Consider the following 21,658-nt stretch of genomic DNA (forward strand, 5'->3'; position numbering starts at 1 on the left):
TCTCTCTCTCTCTCTCTCTCTCTCTCTCTCTCTCTCTCTCTCTCTCTCTCTCAAAAATTAAAAAGCCATGCAGTGCTGAAACTTTACCAGCTATTAATTAATGGTCCTACCCAGTACCTGGCTCTGCCATGCTCTTCTGTCACGCAGGCTAGTTCCAACTAAATCACAGGGTGAAACTTCCCAGTAACCCCCCACCCCTTTCAGCAAACTTAGAAAAGTCAGGCATCCCCTTTGTTTGGGGGTTTCTCTGCAGACTCTTCTCTGGGCCTCCCCTGCCTGTCATAGGGAAGCTGTCATGACAGCTCTCCCCACTTACTCTTACAAGCCATCCCTATAAACAAAGCCCTTTGGGTTTTACCTCTCGAGCCTTGTCTGTTAGGTTTCTTTTCTCACTTCTCCTGACTCAAGCCCTGATAACAGTTCCCGGGCTGTATCCCTGCCAAGGCAATTCCTCATTTTCATCATGGAGGGGCATGGGTATCAATCACAGGGACAGGTAAGGGCTGGCATTCACCACAGGCACATAGCCCCAAGTATGCCATCCAGGGACCCTGCCTCACTGTTGGCATCTTGGAATACTCCAGTTAAGACTCCAGGATCATAAGGACATGTCTGTTCTCACTCCCTGGCTACGTTTCTGTTGTGCATAGTTGCGCCATATTCTGGTAACACACCATAATCTACACACTCAGGCACCATGCCAGGATGCCTCATAGAAAAGCCATCTCTTCCTGCTCCTTTCCTCCTGCCACCCTGCCACCCTTCCAGTCCAGGACACTATAGATGAGAGCACAGGGAAGCCCTGCAGATGATGGAGACTCCATGCATAGCTTAGGAACAGTAGCAGAAAGGGTGGTGGAGAGGTGCCCTGTGTGGGCTGGCCAGAGAGCCCTGGAGGCAGGGATCTGCTCCCCTGTAGCACCTTGATGGAGCATTGAGAATGACATTGATTTGCAGATGTGCAGTGACACCAAGGCCTGTCAGTGCACCCTAGCACCCATGCAGTCATAGCAGAAATGGAAGTCTGCCCACGTCCTATCCTAGAGAATATTACCCCACATGTTCCTTATGCGTAGTTCTCCCAGTTAATGAAGCACACAACTTGAGGGCTGCTTGAGACCCCTCTTAACATACACACACACACAAACATACACAAACATACATGCATACACACACATACACACATGCATATACATACATACACATACACATGTACACACAAATATCCACACATACACATATACACACACATGCATATAAACACATATACACATACACACGTACATACACACGTGCATACACATACACATGCACACACATATATACATGTACACAAATATACACAGATGCATACACATACACACATGCATACACATACACACACATATACACATGCATACACATACACACATGCATACACATACACACACATACACACACATACACAATACATGTATACACATACACACACATATACATATGCATACACACTCACACTCACACACACACACACACACACACACCCCTTCTCATGCTCCTGAGATATGGTGAGGCATATTGAATATGAGTTCTGGCTGCCGGGCTGTATGCAAGTATACTGCGGCAGGGGCTGTCCTTTTTAGCAAAAAAGGACCTAGGTACCATGTGCAGGTTCTGGTCCAGTCTAAACATGAACATGAAGTTGAATGTGTATCTCTGATCTTTTCTGGTCCACAGGATGTCTGTGGCCCAGCTGGTGGGAGATACAGAGGATGCTGAAGTTTCAGCCCAAGTTCTCAGTTAGCCAAGGTGAGACCCTGAAAAAAGTGCACAGTAGGAGGCCTGATCTCTTCTGAGTTACACAGCCTGACACAGACTCTTAAAGCAACCCTGGGGGTGAGGGTGTCACTAGCTCCTGCCAGTGACCACGGTGCTGAGGATTTCAGCTGCCAGCGCCTGGCACTGCACTATGAAGCCGCACATCATCCGTATGATACACAGTGGATGCAAGGAGATCATCTTGTGATCTGAATGCAGCATCCAGTAAGCAGAAGCTGATGGCTATGAAGCATCTCATAGCCAATCCTAGGGTCCAAGTCCTCACAAAGCTCTTGTTATCTCCATCCCTCAGGCCTTCTTTCCTCGTGGCACATCCTTGATCAGATGTAAGGCCCAGGGCAGAAACTAGGACCCTCAGAAGGATGGACCTCAAAGCTGCAGACAACACAGCTAGGCATGTGCTTCAGTGTGGGAAGGATAAAGGCTGTACCTACTGCTGGGACATCTCTGAGTCAAGTCAGGACTAAGATCAGATCTGGGCTCCTCAAACCCTCTATGCTGCTAGAGAGAGCCACCAGGCTGCTGTGCTCTGACTGGATCAGAGCGGCTGAAGGAGCCGGGCTTCCTGAGTGTTTTCTCCAAGCTCAGGAGTAAGCCTGCACTGCCAGAGCCATGGAGCCTGAGCTGATCTTAGACTACACACGGCTCTGGTCCACTCTGGAGAAGACAGGAGAGGAGAATCTGGATTTCCGTGAGGGTCTCCTCGGGCTGGGCAGGGAAGAGGCTCATGCCATGGCGGAGCAGGAACAAGGCCAGGGACGGGCGCTGTGGACTCACAGCTTAGGGGAAGATCTGGTGGAGAAGACAGACTGACAAAGAAGAGAGCAGTGTGGAGAGAGCCAGCCCAGGAAAGGCATCCAGGAGGCCTGTATATGTGGTCCAGCAAGAGTCAGCACCACCAGCAGGACACAGCCTGAAAGGTTCCAGAGAAATTCACAGGCAGGGGCTGGGGGCAGCGGCAGAGCTGATGATTAAGAGAGTTGGGGGCTCCCTTGTGACATAGTCCCAGGAGAGCCAAAGAACTGGGATCCCCAGTAGCTATCAGCGGCTAATGTGCAGCTCTAGGTCTGGACCTTTGCCCAGGTCTCCTGCCATCTGGGTCCTATGGGGATAAAGTTTGAGGGGGCATCTGGGGCCAAGGCAGTCTTGACTCACTTGTGTGGACTCTTGGAAGTTTTTTTTTTTTTTTTAACCCCCCTGGGTCTCTGTCTTTCCCATGTGAATCATAAGACAGCAACTCTTTATGCTTGCCCTAGTGGGTCTGCCAGGACGTGTGTGCAAGTTTCCGCACAGCAGCCTGCCTGGTGATGGAGTCCTACAGGACATGTATCTTTCCTGCCACCACTGGCTGTTTTGCAAATACAGGTCCTGGCTCTTGGTCATATAGGCAGCTTCCCAGATGCAGGGCTAGAGTTTGATCCACGTCTTCCCCAACCTTGTTAGGCTGGTAGGTGGCTTCTCATGAGCCTTGGGGGAGTGAGGGGAAAACTGGAGAAAAATTGATGAGCCCCAAGGAGGGGCTCAGTGGGTGGGCAGGGAGCCCAGAAATCAGCATTCTCCTATACCATCCACGCAACAGGCATTTTCTTGGTGACAGTGCGTATGGCAGACTTTAGCATTCAATTCAACACAGACACTTTGTATAAGATGACAATCCACATAAATTTTTAATACAAAACATGATACTTAAAAGCAGTTTCTCGCTAGGCAGCCCCTCCAGACCAGACCTTCCCACCTCCTCCGTGTTCTAGCACTCTCGGGGCCCATTCAGAGATGAGTTTGTCACCTAAAGCCCATGCGGGATACCACAGCGACTTAGAGGAGAAAAATCACGGGCCAGAGTTATGTCTGAGGTGGCAGAGCACCATGCCCGGGGCCACACTCTGATTATACCACAGGCGAGACAAAAATCAAAGCAAGCTCGTTCTGAAGATAGCTCACAAAGCCGTCTCGTAAGAAGCCATAAAGAGCCGCTTGGACTTTAATTGTTACTAAATGGTCTCCTAATCGGACTCCCACTTTCCAGCAAAGCTACATTATCCAACAACAGGGAGTGGTGTTCTGTGGGAAACAGCCTTACCGTCCCAGGTCACAGTCACCTGGGGGAAGGGGGCAGATGAGACATTCACTTTTGTCTCTTTCATACATATTGCATGGCTCCAGATTCTCACAAACATACTGAGTGGGCTCCAGATTCTCAGGCCCCATTAGACTCTCGAAGGTTCTAGAAGGGTACAGCTACCTTCTGCAGAGGACATAGAGCTGAGATACTGACAAGCAGAGTTGGGATTTCTTCTCCAGGGAATGTTCTCCGTGGGGTTTCTGGGAGAAAGCCAGCAGAGGCCAGGATGACAGAACTAAGCCGGGTGTTGTGCAGTGTCCAGTTCATGCTCCTCATTTATACATGGGGGAAATGAGGCCCAGAGTGGAGACAGGATTGCACAAGCAGGCAGCGAGCAGACGGAGCCTGGAATACGGTAAAGATCTGCTGTTTTCCTGCCTCTGGCACGTAGGTAAGCTGAGCTGGACTGGACTGGGTTTGCATGGACACAGGGAGCCCAGGGAGTCTGGAAACGGTCAAATCACTTCTCCCCAGCAGGGCAGACTTTGTCAAGTTTTGAAACTGCAAATGCCTCACTGTTTCATCTCTTATCCCAGGAGTCTGCAGAGGAAGCCTGAATGAGAATCAGCTTGCCTAGAAGGTCCTTTCTAGAACTTCCTACTGAGCCCATATCCTGGGATGCCACCAAGGCTCAGAGGGGTCAAGGCAGTGGCCCCAGTCACTTCTGCCTTACACACCATCACAGCTGCAGCAGGAAAGATCACGGCAGGCAGGGAGGCAAAGGGTCTGCCCTGTTCCTTCCATGCACTCGGGGCTCCTGGCAGGTAGAAGGCCCCACAGCACTTCTAAGCATGGATAGTGTCTTTGCCTCCTTAGCTTAGACTGAGGAGAAGCGAGTTTCAACCCCAGGTCTCCTTCTACGAGGTGTGTGATGGGACAACTCTCACTTTTCCTTTCAGTTTTCTGCCCTGGAAAACGGATGACAAGGCCTCATTGCTTGGACAGTTGTAGGTGGAGTGAGATTGCCTGTGTGAGGCATCAGGCAGGGGTCTAGGGAGAGGCAGGGAAAGCTAAAGCCAAACCACCTTCCTCCTTCTTACCTGCCAAAGCCCCAAGGCCAGGTGCCCTGGTCCTCCACAGAAGCCCACCCACCTCTCATCCCACTCTGTCCAAGAGGAAGCTTTCGCAGCAGCAGAAGTCAAGGAGAGGAGAATATAAACCAGATGACCCGCTTTGGCAGGCAAGATGGGATCACATTGAAAAGCAGTGGAGGGGGCTGGAGTTAAGAGCACTGGCTGCCCTTGCAGAAGACCTGAGTTCAGTTCTAAGCACTCATGTGTGGATCCTAACCACATGCAACTCCAGTTCCAAGGTATCTATCTGATGTCTTCTTCCAGCCCCCACGGGCACCAGGTTTGCACATGGTACACATACATTCACACAGGCAAAAACTCATACACATAAAAAATAATAAACCTTAAGAAAGCAAGTAGCTGAGCTAAACTGCTCAGCAAGGGCTCTCTAGGCTCCTGTCCTCCCTCCTGGCTGACCTGCAGTGGGACCTGCTCAGTCTGGCTGAGTCACTGTCCCACCAAACCCCTGGACCTTCGCCAGCATTACAGCCTTCAGAGTGCATGGTGCCCCCAGCAGGAATACCATGCAGAGTTTCCACGCCCTCTGCAGAATGTCCCAGGTTCTACCAGAGCTGCACCTCTGGGGCTGGCTCTTGGCAAAATTGCTGTTTCCCCTCCTTTGCCCATCATCAAACAAACAAAAGCAAAGAGGCACACCTACGTGATTAACAGGTTACCTTCTAAACAACATTTCTCTAGGATTTAGAACCTGAAACATCTGGTGACCTGCAGGCAGCAACGGGAGTAATGACTTCCTTACTCCTTAATTCTGTGCCTCCGCTAACACAAGGCACACAAGCACTCTCTGCTCAACTTGCCTGAAAAGAATGTTTGTGACTGGCCCCAGGAGACCAGGGTTAATGACAAAGTCTGGTGTGTGTGCTATTGTTGTGTATGTGCTGTGTGTTAGGTATGTATGTTGGGTGTGTATGGTGTGTGTGTGTGTGTGTGGTGTCATTGTGCATGTGTTGTGTGTGTTAGGTACGGGGTATGTGTGTGGTGTGTGTGTGTGTGTGTGTGATTGTGTATGTGCTATGTGTCTCAGGTGTGTATGTGAGTGTGTATGTTTATGTATTGGGGGTGGGGACAGCATGACAGGGATGAGATGTGAAGGCAGCACCACCCAGCATGTATTCTTCATGCCCAATGCCCCATGCCTCTCTTCCCCTCCTTATAAAAGCTGGCTCACGTATGAGAATCCCCTAACATGGAAATGGAGAGCACCCTATCTCCTCAAGGCAAGGTTTGCAATAAACTCCATTTCTGGGTCATCTCATCTGTGAGCACTGGCCTCCAAGCTGTGAGCAGCTGGCCCTGTGTCCTGTATCAAGCTGCTAGGATTTCTCTTTTGTCACTACCCAAGTACCTCTAGGGCCCAGGTCTTGTCAGGAGCACCATGCAGGGCCCACAAAAGTCTCTGTAAGATGTGGGCTACGTCCCATTTTCCTACTGGGAAACCAAGGCACAGAGAAGTGAACCAGGATTTGAACTCTGCTCTGTCTGAGTCCTGTCCTGTGACCTTGGGACTGCTTCTCTAGACTGAATCCTTCAGGTTGTTCTCCTGACTTCACGCAGGGGTCTCCAGGTGGGCTGAGATATAGCTGCACATCTGCAGGAAGGGCCTCCCATGGTCTTCCCTCTTCTACATCTAGGCATGGAGCAATACCCGGGAAATGCAGACCAAGGGACAGCAAGCAATGCTCTGATATGGAACCAAGCCAACTCTAGAGAGATGACACCCTGGAGAAGACTATCAGAGCTGCCTTCTGGACTCTGAGCCGGATGGAACTGATTTAGCCACCAGCTCACTGCTCCTCCTCCCTGCCAGTGTGCTGGATGCTGCCTCCAGTACAGAAGATGGAAATACCTTGGATAAGCATTACATGGTCTCCCCCAAGGACCCAACTGACAGTTTCAAATACACTCCTCAAAGTTAACCAAAGCAACAAGAACTGAGGAGCAAATACCTCACACCAGACCACTGTCCCAAAGCAGGAACAGACCAGTGATACAGATAGCCACAGAGAGCCAGATCCCAAGGGTTGGCCACCCTGGCCTGGCACATCATACATACATACATACATACATACATACATACATACCTTTCTTTTGTTAGCTGGGCAGATATAGAAGTTGTCAATGACAGTGGTGACACCAGGCTGGAGAGTAAGCTTGGTGTAGGTTGTCCCAAAATCTGAGGACCTATGGGAACAGAGAGACAACCGTTAACACACGCCCTCCAGGGATAGGCTTTGCAGCAGGTGGTGTACCAGCAGGTGGCAGAGCTGAGAACTGGGTACAGTGTTGTCCTCTCCATCCTTCCAAGGGGAGCATGCCCCTGCCCCAATTGCAGGTAGGAGCCCAGGTTCCTTTGTGGACAGCAGGTTTGCTAAGGTTTACAGTCCAGGTCTGGAATGAGGACTACAAGTCAGAACAGCTTGTTTGTTGTTTTGTTTGTTGGAGAAAGGATTTCTCTGTGTAGCCAGGATGTCCTGGAACTCACTCTGTAGGCCAGGCTGACCTTAAGCTTTGAGATCAGCTTGCCTTTGCCTCACAAATGCTGGGATCAATGGTGTGTACCACCACCACTCTCAGATGTCAGAACTTATTGATTCTCCCCCCTCTACAGTGCTTCACAAAACCCCGAAGATATATGCTGTTTTGCCCATCTCACAGAGGAGCAGTGGGCACCCAGTTCAATTTCCAGCCCCCACAAGGCAGTTCATAACTATTTGTAATTCCAGTTCCAGGGGATCTGACATTCTCACATACACAGACATAACAGAAAGAGAACACCAGTTCATAAAATAAGCTTAAAAATAATAAAAACACATCTAAAATATGTGGGAAATATAGACTATGCCAAGTACACTGGGGGAGTCAGGCAGGATAGGGGCACTGGCTGTGGTTAGTGTTTCTGCCTAAGATCTCAGCACCATGTGGCACCTGGACATGAACCCTGGCTGGGATACTGCCTGCCACCTGCACTTGCTATGTGGCCTCTTCCCTTCTCTGGGCCTACAGAGAAGCTGGAGGAGGCCAGGGCTTCTTGCTCTGGGTCTGAAATGAGGCCATGACACCGTAGTAAAAACACTCCACCCCACAGGGCCTTTCGACCCCCTTCCTCAGTCTGTGCTCACTATTCTGTAGAGCTAGCTCCTTCCTGGATCTTCGAGTGAAGCAGTTCCAGGAAGATGGCAGAGCTTACTATTACTGGGCTTGGTGGCCACACCCAAGGTCCTTTATAAACCTCAGGGTCACAAGGTCCCTGACAGCCTCCTCCCCATCTTCGGATTCTCAGGATTGCCCCTGCAGGGGTATATTCCCCGGAGACCATCTGGGGTCTAGCTACCTCAGGCCTCCCTGGGAGGACTGGAGCAAGAGAACAAAGATGACACCATGATCCTGCCGTCTAATCAGGGCACATTTGCTCTCCAAACCGCAGAGAATTGATTTTCATTGGTAAGGGGGAAGTGAGAGGCCCCATTAGCAGAAATCGATCCACGTGCCCCAGAGCCCTGTAGAAACAATGGTTGTTTATAAGCTCAGGGCCCATAGCCTAATGCAGATGGATCTCTGGCTGCCCTTTTCTGATCCTGATCTCAAGATCTGATCCTGTTCTGCAGCCCCTCACAGCCCACCCCTTCCCTGCTCCTCTCTGCCTCAGCCCCGGTCCATCTGCCCCAGCTTCTTCCTTATCCTCCTCACTACAGGAGCTAAGACAGCAGTACCCGTGGGTGTGGGGATAGCCACAGAGAACAGCACCCAGTGGGTGCCCCTGTGGTCTAGGACATATATCAAGGGAGGGAAACAGGCACTTGCTTAGGAAGGTAACGAAAAGCTAGCAGAGGAGGAGGAGCAATACAGGCACCAGGGGACCCAGAGGTAGTGGGATCACTGGGTCACAGACATGCAGGGACAAAGAGACATGCAAGGGGACCTGAGGCAAGAAGGGATAGACTGTGTCTTTGAGGGAAAGGTACCTGCCCCTGGTTGACCAGTATCTTTGAAAACACATCAGCCAAGAACAAGAGTGAAATATAGCTCTCACAGATGCCATCACGATAAGGGAAGGCCACACTGGAGGGGCCACGTGAAGACAGAGATACATATATACGGGAGAGAGATACTGACAGGCAGGCAGACAGACAGACAGACAGACAGATGAGGGACCATGGAGGAGAGACAGAGACAGAAACAGAAACAGACTGAGACAGAAAGAGGAGACACTGAGACACAGGCTGGGGAGGGGCAGACAGACAGGGTAGAAACCCAGAGAGATAGACTGAGACAGAAAGAGGAGACACTGAGACACAGGCTGGGGAGGGGCAGACAGACAGGGTAGAAACCCAGAGAGATAGACTGAGACACAGAAAAGAAGGAGGGGGTAGGTCAGACAGAATAATAAAGAGACAGCAGGGGCGACAAGAGGGCAGCATTGCAACTGAAGGTCCACAGGACCCTGGCAAGGGCTGAGGGGATAGTAACAAGGATACCCACAGTGCCCAGCTGCCCCTCAGACCCCAGCTGCCTTGCACCTCACCTTACACAGCCTGACCTGCTGACTCTCCCAATCTCCACATTCCATCTAACACCTCCCTGCCCAGGCCAGGACCTTCAGGTCCACAGGCCCTGAGGTGTTCCTAGGCAGCAGAAAGACTTAGGATGTGAGGGGGCACAGTGTACAGGCAACCTCTCTCCTCGGGAGGCTGTGAGTCCCTGAGGCTGATGTAACAAACTCCCACATCATGGTGCTTAAAATATGGTGGACTCAGAAAGTTCAGGGAAGTCAGAAATGGGGATTCTAGGGGCTAAAATGGAGGTGCTGATTTCTTCTGGAAGCTGAGAAACAGCCTATGTCCTTTGCCTGCTCCACCCTCCAGAACAGTGATTCTCAACCTGTGGGTCATGACCCCTCTGGGGGCTGAATGACCTTTTCACAGGGGTCCCCTAAGACCACTGGAAAACACAGATGTTTCCATTACACTTCACAACAGTAGTAAAATTACAGTTATGGAATAGCAACAAAATAACTATTGGTAGGAGGTCACCACGACAGGGGTAGCAGCATTAGGACAGCTGAGAACCACTGATTTTCTGGGCTTGTGGCCTGCCTCTGTTTCTGAAGCCCATTCCCCAGGCTCTGTGTGTAGCGTGACATCAACCACTTCTGACCAAAGTTCCTCCTCTCCTGGTCCCCGTGATTACCCAGGACTCAAAAGACAATCCCAAGAGTCACCCTCAGGAATGCTTGGTCCCACATGCTGAGTCCCTTCCTCCGAGTAAGGAAACATCTGTGCAGGTCCCAGGGTTAGGAGGCAATAGCATGAATAACAGCATCACACTATCACAAGGTGGGCACTTGCGCCTGGTCTGCAGTACATGTAGGCGTATGACGGGTTCAGTGCATGACAGCTAGTGGGCTGGAGCACCTTCAGGGGACAGTCAGGTCAGACAAACAAGAGCAGCACATGGGAGGGGTAGAAGGGCTGCCCAGCCTTACAATGCAACATCCACTGGCAGCCTGAGTCCACAGCACTTGGAATGGGTGGCCCATCTGGCCCAAAGCAGCAAAACTGTAAAACACTGATTTCAAAGGCTCAGGGCCCAGAAAGAATGTAAAATACCTCATTGTCAGTTTTATGTAGATTGCATATTGACATACTAATATTCTGGATATATTGAGTTAATTAAAATCATTACTAAAATTAATTTCACCTGCTCCTAGTTTTAGTTAATAGACTTCCCTTTATTGCACTCTCCGGATAACTACAAAACGGTGAGGTAAGCCTAGAATACCCACACCCCTGGCTCTACACACAGCCCCTCTCTGCCACTCCCCTCCCTCCCTCAGAGGATACATTTGTCACAAGGATGAGCCAGCAAACACACCATGGTCACAGAGCCCATAGTTCTGATGAGGGCCCACTGACCCAACAGACTTAATATGACAGCATCCTCCACTGTGGCATCACACAGAATAGAGTCCCTTCATTTCCCTAGACACCCTCTAGGCTCAGTCTGCTACCCACCAGACCTCCTGCCATGGGTGGCAACTGATCTTTTCATTGTTGCCAACTTTGCATCTTCTAGAATGTTCTGTGGCTAGAGTCCCTCAGCAGGAGCCTTCCTTCTTCTCTCATCCATATGCTAAGGTCTCCTCCACATCACTGTCACAACTGTCCTTCCTCTGAAGTGTGAGCAACAGTGTCTTGCATAAGTCCCATGGCCCCTATTCCTAACATGCTGGGTCAGGACTTCGGGTCTGGACAGAGATGAGATCAGTGGTGTCCCCATGGGAAAGACAGGGTCCGTGTGGTAGAATCCTCACCTGGAAAGCTCTGTCCCAGTAAGTCAGATAAGTGGCCATGTGAAGTCCCCTTAGAGAGTGCCTGGTTGTAACATGCACCTCGCATGGTTTCTCATTGCACTAGGCTGCTCTGTGAGGAGGACCGTGGTGGCTACAGTTGGAACCAGGAGTTCAGACTGTAGGGGCAAGGCCCATCCTCAGGAGGGACAGTTAGACGATGACTTAACTGGACAAATGGCATATGGGAAGAGCTGGAGGGAACACAGGTGACACGAAGGCCATGTGACACTGCTCAGGAACATGCCTCTTAAGAAGGCCAAGGCTGAGCTGGGAGTCAGGACAGCCCTTCCTGTGGACAGAGCCTAGATGGAGATGGGATCCAGCTTGGGAGAGACCCCAGGCACCATGTCACCTCCTCTGGCCTCTCTCACCTTCTCCTCACCCACCCATCCTGGGTTTGACGTCCACTGCCATGAGCTTCCAGGGCTCTGGGTTGCCAACTAAGGAATCAGAATCACTCTCCTCTGAGACACTGAAGACTGAAGCCTCTAAGATCCCCATCATTGCAAAGCCTGTGAGCAATGTACTTACCCTGCAGGTACCTTGCAGGTACCCTGCACTGTCATCTGGGCCTAGCCTTGGATCCCTAGCAAAGGCATTGGTTGAATGGGTCCTCATAAAGCAGTTATAGGGGAACCTGGGCCTGGCTGTGCCTTCCCAGTTGGCAGTTATATGCATGCCCACCTGTCCATCATCGTCCCCATGAGTACCTGCTTCTCAAGCAAACAGACATGCAACAATGGTGACAGGAGTACAAAGGAGATTCACTCTGAGGAGCTCAAGGGGACAATGAAAATGGCTTGGGTGGGGTGGCCTTGACTGTTTTCACTGTCTCAAAAGAAGACAAAACACTTGTTCTTTGGAACACTCTAGTCCCTGCTAAGGACAGACTGCTGGGACAGAGGTCGCCTAAGAGATGGTGGACCTGCCCCTCTGCAGGGCAGAAGGCCTCCTCCCAGGAAAAGCTGGTCTGACCCTCACTTGGCCTCACATGACACTCAGGGACAGTGGAGTGGCCTGAGCCACCAGTCAGTCCACAGTGTCAGGAGGTGGAGAAGATGAGACTGGAAGTGAACAGGGATGGTCACATTTCCCCAGCAAGGTAGCTACACAGCAGCCTCACCTGGTCTCTTGCAGAGTCCGTGCAGCCCAGGCAGAGACTGGCCTTGAGCTCCTGATTCTAACTCTAACCCTGTATTTTCAAAGCTACACAAACTGCGGGAGTCAAGCAACCTAGGCCATTCCAGTTCTGGGAAGTAGGGGGAAGGGGGTAGAAAGAAGAGTAGAGGTGGACAGGGTGTGTGGGAGGATGGGTTAGGTTTTCCTGGCTGCCTCAGAACCACCTCAGACGGGGGGCTCCAACATCAGCAAGCAAGCTTTCCCAGTTCCTGATCCAAGTCCGGGGCTCAGAGCCTCCAGGAAGAAATGCCCTGCTCCACCCCCCAGCACCTGGGGGCTCCAGGTCTCCTTGGCTTGTGGCTGTATCATTCTTGTCCCTACCTCAGTCTTCACAGAAGATTTGGCCCCCAAGTCCAGAGCTGCATAAAGACCCCGTGATGGCTAGGCTATATTGTGGGGTTCTGGGCGGGCACCGATTTGGAGTGTATCTGTTTAACTTACACAGGCAGCTCTAATTACTGAGCACTGGCTGCTGACCCAGGTGATTCCCAATTAGATGCTTATGGCGCCTGACTCTTGTTTATACCTTCTACATTTCGGTGATGATACAGGGACAGGCAGGAAGTAGACAGCAGTAGAATGCCCAACAGGTCTGCCATTTCACCAACCCCCAGGCAACCATTCATACTGGAGGGAAATGCACAAAGCATAAAAAAGATCCAAGTACAGGGAGCTCCTTGCTGGGACCACTGAAGGGCCTGACGACCATGCAGTCACAGGGTAATGTTACCTCTTAGAGGACAACAGCTGAGGAACACTTGGAGACAGGGCAGGGCCTGAGGGACTGGGGATCCTCCAATCCTTTCCCCATGCTGGCTGAGGTCTGCTGGAAGCAGCCAAGGGTCAGCGGTATGACCCCTGCCATCCCAGCAGGGACACAAAGCAAAGGCCACAGCAGGAGTAGCACTGGGCTGGACTCAGCCTCTGCCCCAGGCCAGGGTGAGCTAGACAGAGGGAGGGGAAGGGATGCTACAGCCTGTCCATTTGGAGCCCAACTTATCTACTTACAAGAACTGTCTCTTAGGGGACCCTGAATGCAAGCAAGGAAATGGAGTGTCATTACTGCCTCAGATAAGCCTGGGAATTAGAGGACAACCTATCTCCGTACCCAGCACAGTCTGGGGAGGTTGATGGTGGACTCCTCCAGCCAGCACTGGGCCTAAGACTGCCACCTCCCTCCCAAAGGCTGCCAGATCTAGTTACAAAGAAGTCACCAAGATTGTCTAAAGATCTACCAGCCAAGCACCCAGCTGACAATCAATGCTTGTCAGCCACCTCTGGGTGCCAGACCTGAAGGTGGTGTGACCTTAGGTTAATAGGTTTCCATCTTTGGGCAGGCTTGCCATGCAAAAGTGAGTTTGTGACCATGCATTAGCCTTGACACTAGGAGGGATGGGAAGGAGGGAGGAGAGAGCAGGGAGGGGCCAGTAGCACTCCAAAAGCATCTCCCGTCCCAGGGCAGGGCACACCCTTAGGGGACTTCCTTGCTTTCAGGATCCAAACTGACCAACTATTTTCCCTGCAGTGCTGAGTGGGACCACTCTAATCTTCATTCATTCAAATTAAAAAATTAAAAGTCTGGAGTCTAAAACTGGGCTAGTAGAAGCACGGAAGGTGAGCACAGTTGGAAAATTGCTATTTGCGAATCGGCTGCTTAATTGCTGCGTGTTTGCACACATCCTCTTTTTAAAAAATGATTTCATTAAGCCATTTTCATATTCTATAATTATTTCACTGGTGGGCCACATTCTCCCCCTCCTCCCACCACATGGCCCTGCGCCTCACACTAGCTCCCATTGCTAACCTGGAAAGCAGGCACAGGTGTGAGAAAGGCACGCTTCCACCAGGCAGGCATCCCCCAGCCCTCCCATTGAGGCCACCCGCAAGTCTTGTCCCCCAGCAGGGCCTGCACTTGTGTGGGACATGGAGTTTATGTGTGTGGAGAGGGTCCAGGACAGATGCTCATGTCCATCCTGAAAACAGAGGATGAATGTAGAGGCAGCATCTGAAAGAATCCAGTGCTGCCCAGGGCCATCTCGCTGTCACTTAGAGGACTGGCCTCTGCCCACTGCACTGTCCCTGTGATGTACCTTGTTCCCCATGATAATCATGGCATAAGCCTGCAGGGCACCTCCAGTTGACCCCTCACCACTCAGGAGACTAGCACCAACAAGCACTTTGTTTATAGGGAAACGGAGGCCAAGTAGGGCCAAGTAGTATGGGGACCTGCCACCAAGTGTAGGCCTCTGAGCAGAGGTGATGCACGTTGGAGACATGGAGAAGCCTGTCCTGAGATTTAGTCCTGCTCCAGATGACAGGAAGTGTGATGTGACAGTAGGATGCAGTAGTGACAGTCACACAGACCAGCAGATGCAGTAGTGACAGTCACACAGACCACAGGCTGCACAGGGGCCTGGAGGCTCTATAAGACCCGCCGAGAGGGAATTTTGGTTTCCACTACCCTGACTTGCTAGCCAGCCCGCCCAGGATCAGACATGGACAAGAGAATCACCACTATAAGGTACATACTAAGGGCAATGGTGTTATTCAGGAAAATTCTGGAATGTGGTTTGAGAGTCTGAGTCTGAAATAAGGAATGGAGTGTTGGCCAGTGGGGGTAAGCTTCACCAAGGGGTGCCCGAAGAATGGGGCCAGGCAGGTCATCAGACAGATGTTTTTCCTGCTTATTGCCCCCAAACCAGATCCTAAGTTAAAAATATTGGAAGTAAAAATTCACACATACTCCAGAATATGTGCGCGGAGCCCGGACTACTTCAGTGTGCTTCACGCTGCTGTGAACTTTCAATGGTAAAACCATCTACATAGCCCATGCTGCAAGGAAGTGTTGACTTTTTATATAACTCATGAGTGCCTAGATTCAGACCATCCAGGCCTGCAGCTGGTATGCTTACCCTCTCTGCTGCCCAGCCTTGTCAGAAAGGCTCTTACACATGGCCAGCCTGGAAAAGATCAAAGCTTGCAATGTGGTTTCTACAGAGTGCCTCTGGATTTTTACAACATCATGAAATAAAAACAAGACCAGGCCAAAGCAAGACCACCTGAAAAAAAAAACAAAAAACAAAAAAAAAACCCCAAGAAACAGTCCATCAGACTCTCCTGATGTGAAGGACATCTGTATTCTGAGAAACAGAACAGAGCCTCCCTACTCCACCCACCCCCATTTTGCCGGCCCTGTGCAACAGACTGAAGGTAACTACAGAGGTACCCAACAAAGCTGGAACATGGCTGTGGCTGCCCATGAGCAGACAAGGAAACTGAGGCATGGGGAGCCTGATGGCCCAAGGCAGAACACCTCAGGAGCCAGGTACCAGCTTCAGATTTATCCTATCAACTTGAGACAGAGATTATGGCATGGCTCCCCCAGACTCCCAGAGCCTTCCTGATGCCATCTCTTGCCCTAGCTGTGTCTGCAGACCCATCCTAGTACCTGCTAATGGACCAGCAACTGACCAGTGGACACCTTGACATGGGAGCAACATGTCATCGCCTGGGAGAGTTATTGTAGGTTCAGGGATCTTCCTTACCCAACACTGACCCTCAGGCAGCTCAGTCATGGGAAGGAGGGAGGATGCAGGGGACAATCAGAGGCTCCAGTTTTCTTAGGCCCAAACAACCAAGGCGCACATGCCATCTTGTGGGCCTGGTCCCCTGACCAGACTCTCTACATTGCTACATCTGCAATGGCCCTGAGTGTTGAATGCTGTGAGCTTTGCTGGCAGATAGTTCTGGAATGAAGTGGGCTGTGCTGACCACCTCCCCCCCCCCCCACATTCCTCTAAACTCTCGCCTGCAGTCCAACTAGCACCCAGAGATGGAAATGTGGTCGTGAACTTGGCCCAGAGAATCTGGCTTTTGATCTTGGCCCTTCCTTTGCTCGGAGAATTCAATCCTTTGCAAGAAACCCTTCCACAGACTTCCTGAGCACGTTCCATGCTGAGGCCTTGTGCTGGAGTGGTGGGCAAGGAGGTATTCCGTGTTCCTGGGCATGACTTCACATTGTGGGAAGATCTCAGTGCCTACAACTACTGCCCAGGCCCCTCCTCCTGCTCCTGCATGCAGCCCCTGGCCTTCCTTACAGACAGCACTGACGGGGTTAAACTTGGCCAGGCAGGAGCCTCAAGGACCCTCTGTATAGTGGAGTCAACTGCCATTCGGCCAGGCATGTTCCTGCCTACAGGGCCACTCATGTACAAAAGGTACCAGAGAGCAGATTCCCCAGTATTCCAGTGAGGTGTGGGGGCCATCTGAAGCCTAGGGAGAATGTAGGGGTCTCTCTATAGACCTGCGCAAGGAAGTAAAGGCTTACTAGAATCTGGAGAAAATGTGGGTATTTCCTAGGGCCCAAGGATGGTATTACCTGAACATACAGAAAAGCCTCAGGTTTATAGGGGACCTGGGACTTGGGAACCTGGCAGAAGAGGTACAAATGCTGAGAGAAAGGGTCAGGAGTGTGGGTGGACAATTCTCAGGGTTCCAATGAGGATGACACTGAGGCCTTATGAGGCAGGCTAGCTGTTCCAGGGAAGCAGCAAGGAAGAAACAAGAGCAGAAAACTAGGCAGGAGACAACCCACTGAGGTAGGACACACCGAGGACAGCTCATGGACATGTGAGAACACAGTAGGTGGAGCTTCAAAGGCATCAACGTGCTGAGACCTTTCAGACAGTGGTCCCACCCCAACCCCTCTGTGACTGAAGACCGACAGGATGCTCTTCCCGTGCCGACCAGGAGGCAAAAGGAGGTGACATCACTTGCTTGGTCACCAAGGATGGAGTTAGACTGTGAGGAGAAAGGGGCCTGAGCTCCCCGTGGTGTCTCGCAGGGTTTACATCACATGGGTGGGAATTTTATGCCACACCTGACAGTCGTCAGAACCTTCTTGTTAGCCTCCAGGTCAAATGAGGCCCCGGCCTGGATCCCTTCTGGGCACGGACATTGCTGCTGCTACCCATCCTGCAGCGGTGGTACCACTTTCACAGCTGGGTGTGCCTCCAGGAACCCAGGCTGTGACCATGCCACCTTCAAGGCCATAGGAAGGGACAAAGCCCTCAATGCCAAAGCCACTGGCTGTTGTAGATTCTCAAAGAGGGGGTGTCAGTGACCCTAGAGATGTCTCTGGCAGCCTTTGTGGCCAGGTAGGGATAGTCTCCATTGATCTTGACCTGGTAGGATGGGAAAACTGGAGTACTTATCCTTCCAGGTTTGCAAGGTAGGGCCACAGCAGTACCTCCTAGGAATAGTCAGGCTTGTCATTACCTGACAGAGGACAGCAAGCATCTTTCTGAAGAGTACCATGACATGAAAGAAGCAAGCAAGCTTAGGCCTTAGGCTCCTACACCTAGAACTCCATCACTACCTCACATGACCCCAGAAGAGACAGTGTTGGGGATCAGCATCTCCTGAGAAGAGAAAACAGTGAGGAGCACTCACAGGGAGTAGGAGCACTCACAGGGAGTAGGAGCACTCACAGGGAGTAGGAGCACTCACAGGGAGTAGGAGCACTCACAGGGAGTAGGAGCACTCACAGGGAGTAGGAGCACTCACAGGGAGTAGGAGCACTCACAGGGAGTAGGAGCACTCACAGGGAGTTGGACCATATTTTCATATTCTATATTTATTTCACTGGTGGGCCACATTCTCCCCCTCCTCCCACCACATGGCCCTGCGCCTCACACTAGCTCCCATTGCTAGGGAGTAGGAGCACTCACAGGGAGTAGGAGCACTCACAGGGAGTTGGAGCACTCACAGGGAGTTGGAACACTGAGGGAAGACCGTGGCTCTAAGTGCAAGTTTCCCCTTCAAATTCCAGCTGTGGAGGAACAGGTAAGTGTGGCCTTGTTCACTTGACACTCATTTTCCAGCAGAGCATCGTCTACAAACATTCCTGGATTCCTGGGAGGCCCAAGGCCTGTTAGTACCCACAGCCTGGGAAGAGCAGGACACTGGAGGACAGCAAGCACCCCAGAGCTGCATGTCACTCCCACAGAGGCCACAGTGACCCTGAGCAGCTCACTCACCTTGCTGGTCCTCAGGGGTCTCTGCTCTGGAATGAAGGGAATCACACCTTCCCCAGAGTCACCAAGAGGACCAAGTGAGGTGAGCCTCTAGTCAGTGACTCCCCAGGGTGCACCCCTGCCTTCTGTGGAGGATCGCCTCCATTGTTATTGTTATAGAAGGGCTCAGCCCACTGTGGGTGGCACCATTGTGGGTGACACTGCACTGTGTGCAGATGGTCCTGGGCTATGTAGAAAGCTAACCAAGCATGGGTCTGTGGGCAAACCAGAAGGCAGGCCCAACAAGCAGCAGTCTCCCATGGCTTCTTCTGCTTCAAGTTCCTGTCCCGATTCCCCTTGGTGTTAGATTGCAACCTGTACACTGAAATACCCCCCTTCTCCCCTAAGTTGCTTTGGTCATGGTGTGTACCAAGGTAACAGAATGAAACTGGCACGCTCTTCCCAGGGAGGTGACAGAACAGAGGCTGGAATGCATGGAGGGTTAGTGGGACCCTGCAGGTATCCAGGCAGAAGGGTAGCACCTGGAAAGGCCTTGAGGTGGGACTGTACTCTCCAGCTGCATATCCTGCGTAGGCTGCTGATGGAACAGGGCATACACCCCTAGTGGCATCACCCTCTGGAACCTGGGCATCTAGACTAGGCACACTCCATGTTTTAACCTCAGCTGTTCTGCTAGGAATAGGAAGTCACATGTCCTCCTAGGAGAGGCCAGCCAGGATGACACTGTGCAGCAGGGCTGTGGGCAGCTAGGGCTGGAAAGGCAGGTGTCCTGAGGCCAGCAGCAGGACTCTCCTCAGGCAGGGCACTGAATGCACAGAGGGAACTTTGCCTGTCCCCTAGCACCCAAGGGAAAAGGCTGATTTTCAGCAACTGTAAGAACAACCAAGCCGCTGTGGGAACCCACTTCCCAGGCTAGCAACAGACCGTCCTCCAGCACAGAACCTATGATCACTTAGGAAATAAACAGGACTCAGAGATCAGAGGCCGCACAGTTACAGTTCATTACGATAAATCCACCATCAAGGGTGGACGGAGATAAGCAGGATTATGCTGGTCACGGCAATTAAAATTTTAAAAAGGAACGTTTTGAGAGAGATGTAATTCCGTGGTCCCTGAAGCCACGGTGGCGCTGCCTGCCAGGGCTTGTGGCTTGGAAGGGCAGCATTGCGGTCAGGGGCTGCATTTGTTCCTCACCGAGGCTGCTCTGAGCTGTGCTCCTGCCAGGGCCTGCCTGAGACCAGAGCCAAAGTGTGCTCCACTGTAATCCTGGGATGCCCATGCTTGGGAGGCTCTTGGCTACGCCAACCTTTATCCTGGAGCCACGTGGATCACTCCCTCTCTCGTCCGCACCCCTGGTCTGCTCACTGTCACTCTGTGGCCTTCGCCTTTGTGGATTGAAATGGCTTTAGTGTCCAAGTCCCCTGGGGGTGTGACCAAGAATGGACTTGAAGGCTGGGGTGTGGCTCGAGGGAGAGTGCTGGTCTCCCATCTGCACAGAGTTCAACAGCAACAAAAGAATAAACCTGGAAGTGTTCTTTGATCAGCACACTGGCCCTGACTGTGCAGCCACTCTGGCCCTGCCCCTTTCTCTCATCCCAAGTATCACTTGAGCACCAGACTAGGCCTATGGGCTGTCTCCTCACTTCTGATAGTCCTGTCTAGGAAAGTCCACCATCCTAGCCGCTTCACAATGCCTCATGATCACAGATCCATTGATCTGGAGCCTGCCTGGGCCCATGTGATCTTAGAAGGACAGAGCTGAGAACACGGCTGGCTGGGGTTTGGCCAGGAACTCGCTTTGGGTCTGCTAAGGGTAGAAGATTCCCCTCCCTCACTCCCAGCCACACTGCCACCCTGCAAGTGCACAAGCCCCAGCCAGGTTCAGACCAAATGCCACGCTCGCTACACAGCCCACACCCACCAGGGAGACCAGGGTGACTGCTTCTGCCATGTAATTACAGTGGGAATTAGGAAATCACCAACCCTGCTGTCAGGTGCATAATTAATTTGGGAAATTTAATTGTGCCTTAGTGGGGGAGGATTTCCCCAGTGGAGACAGATTTAGAAAGGGGGACAGAGATGGTAAAACACCTACACCCGGCTTCAGTCTCGGTGTAGACGAACGGAGGCCACTCACGCGGTGCTAGACTGGGCAGATCCCACCTCGTCACGGGGAAGCTGAAGTGCATGGACATCTGCTGCTTTGCTCATGGCCCAGAAGCAAAATGCCCCAGGCAGAACACAGTAGCGTGGTTTTCATCTTGGCTGCCAGCAGTGGCCAACTGCTGTCATCCTGACATGGGTCACCACAGCTTAGAAGTGTCCCTCTTCCAGGTGCTTCATTCCATTAAGGCTGATGCCCACCCCAAATCTGGAGATGCCTGACTGCCCCTGAGGAAGCCTTGGTGCACAAGGAGCCCCAGGGTCCTCCTGACATTTCCTAAAGGTACTCCTTTCTCCTTGCCTCGAGGAGCCAAGATCACCTCAAGTTAGAGACAAGCCCTGAGCCCAGTGTCCCAGAGGGCTCTTCCAGGATATAAACTGTGGGAGCCAGGTCCCCTCAGTCCATTCCTCCACATCTTCTGTGTGACATCTTTTGCCAGCCCTATCCATCTCAAGTTTGGGCCTCAAGACAACTTGCATGTGTCAGAAGGTGGGGGAGAGGACCGTGAATTTGCCAGAGGAAAGGATGTGTGTAGACAGGGTTCAAGGCTGCTGGGGCCATTCAGAAGAGGTATAGACCACACCCCAAGGTCAAGCATGCCTGGGCTTCTAGCATCTACAGTCTGCTACTCTACAGTCTCCAGGCTTGAGGTGGCTTGACTGAGAATAGCCTCCCTAGGCTTATATATCTGAATGTGGTAGGGAAGGATTAGGCCTTCTTGGAGGAGGTTAGTCACTCAGGGTGGCCTGTGAGTTTCAAAAGCCCTTGGCATTCTATTCCTAGATTCCACTCCCAGAGTCCTCTCTCTTCTCTTTTTTTCTCTTTTCTCTTCTTTCTTCCCTCCCTTCCCCTCCTCCTCCTCCTCCTCCTCCTCTTCTCCTTCTCCTTCTCCTTCTC

The 21,658-nt window shown here is 51.7% G+C and overlaps 1 protein-coding gene across 2 annotated transcripts in view; it reads right to left on the reverse strand.

The window, feature by feature from the left end:
* The window catches only part of Sorcs2 (sortilin related VPS10 domain containing receptor 2), a 371,962-nt gene that overhangs the window by 129,078 nt on the left and 221,226 nt on the right, over positions 1–21,658 (reverse strand). For both annotated transcript variants that reach the window (XM_021162553.1, XM_029478093.1), the window contains exon 3: positions 7,116–7,215. In XM_021162553.1, coding sequence (XP_021018212.1) covers positions 7,116–7,215 — 100 coding nt within the window. The remainder of the gene's footprint in view (positions 1–7,115; positions 7,216–21,658) is intronic.

Source organism: Mus caroli, chromosome 5 (assembly GCF_900094665.2).
Source record: "Mus caroli chromosome 5, CAROLI_EIJ_v1.1, whole genome shotgun sequence".
Taxonomy (NCBI): Eukaryota; Metazoa; Chordata; class Mammalia; order Rodentia; family Muridae; genus Mus; species Mus caroli.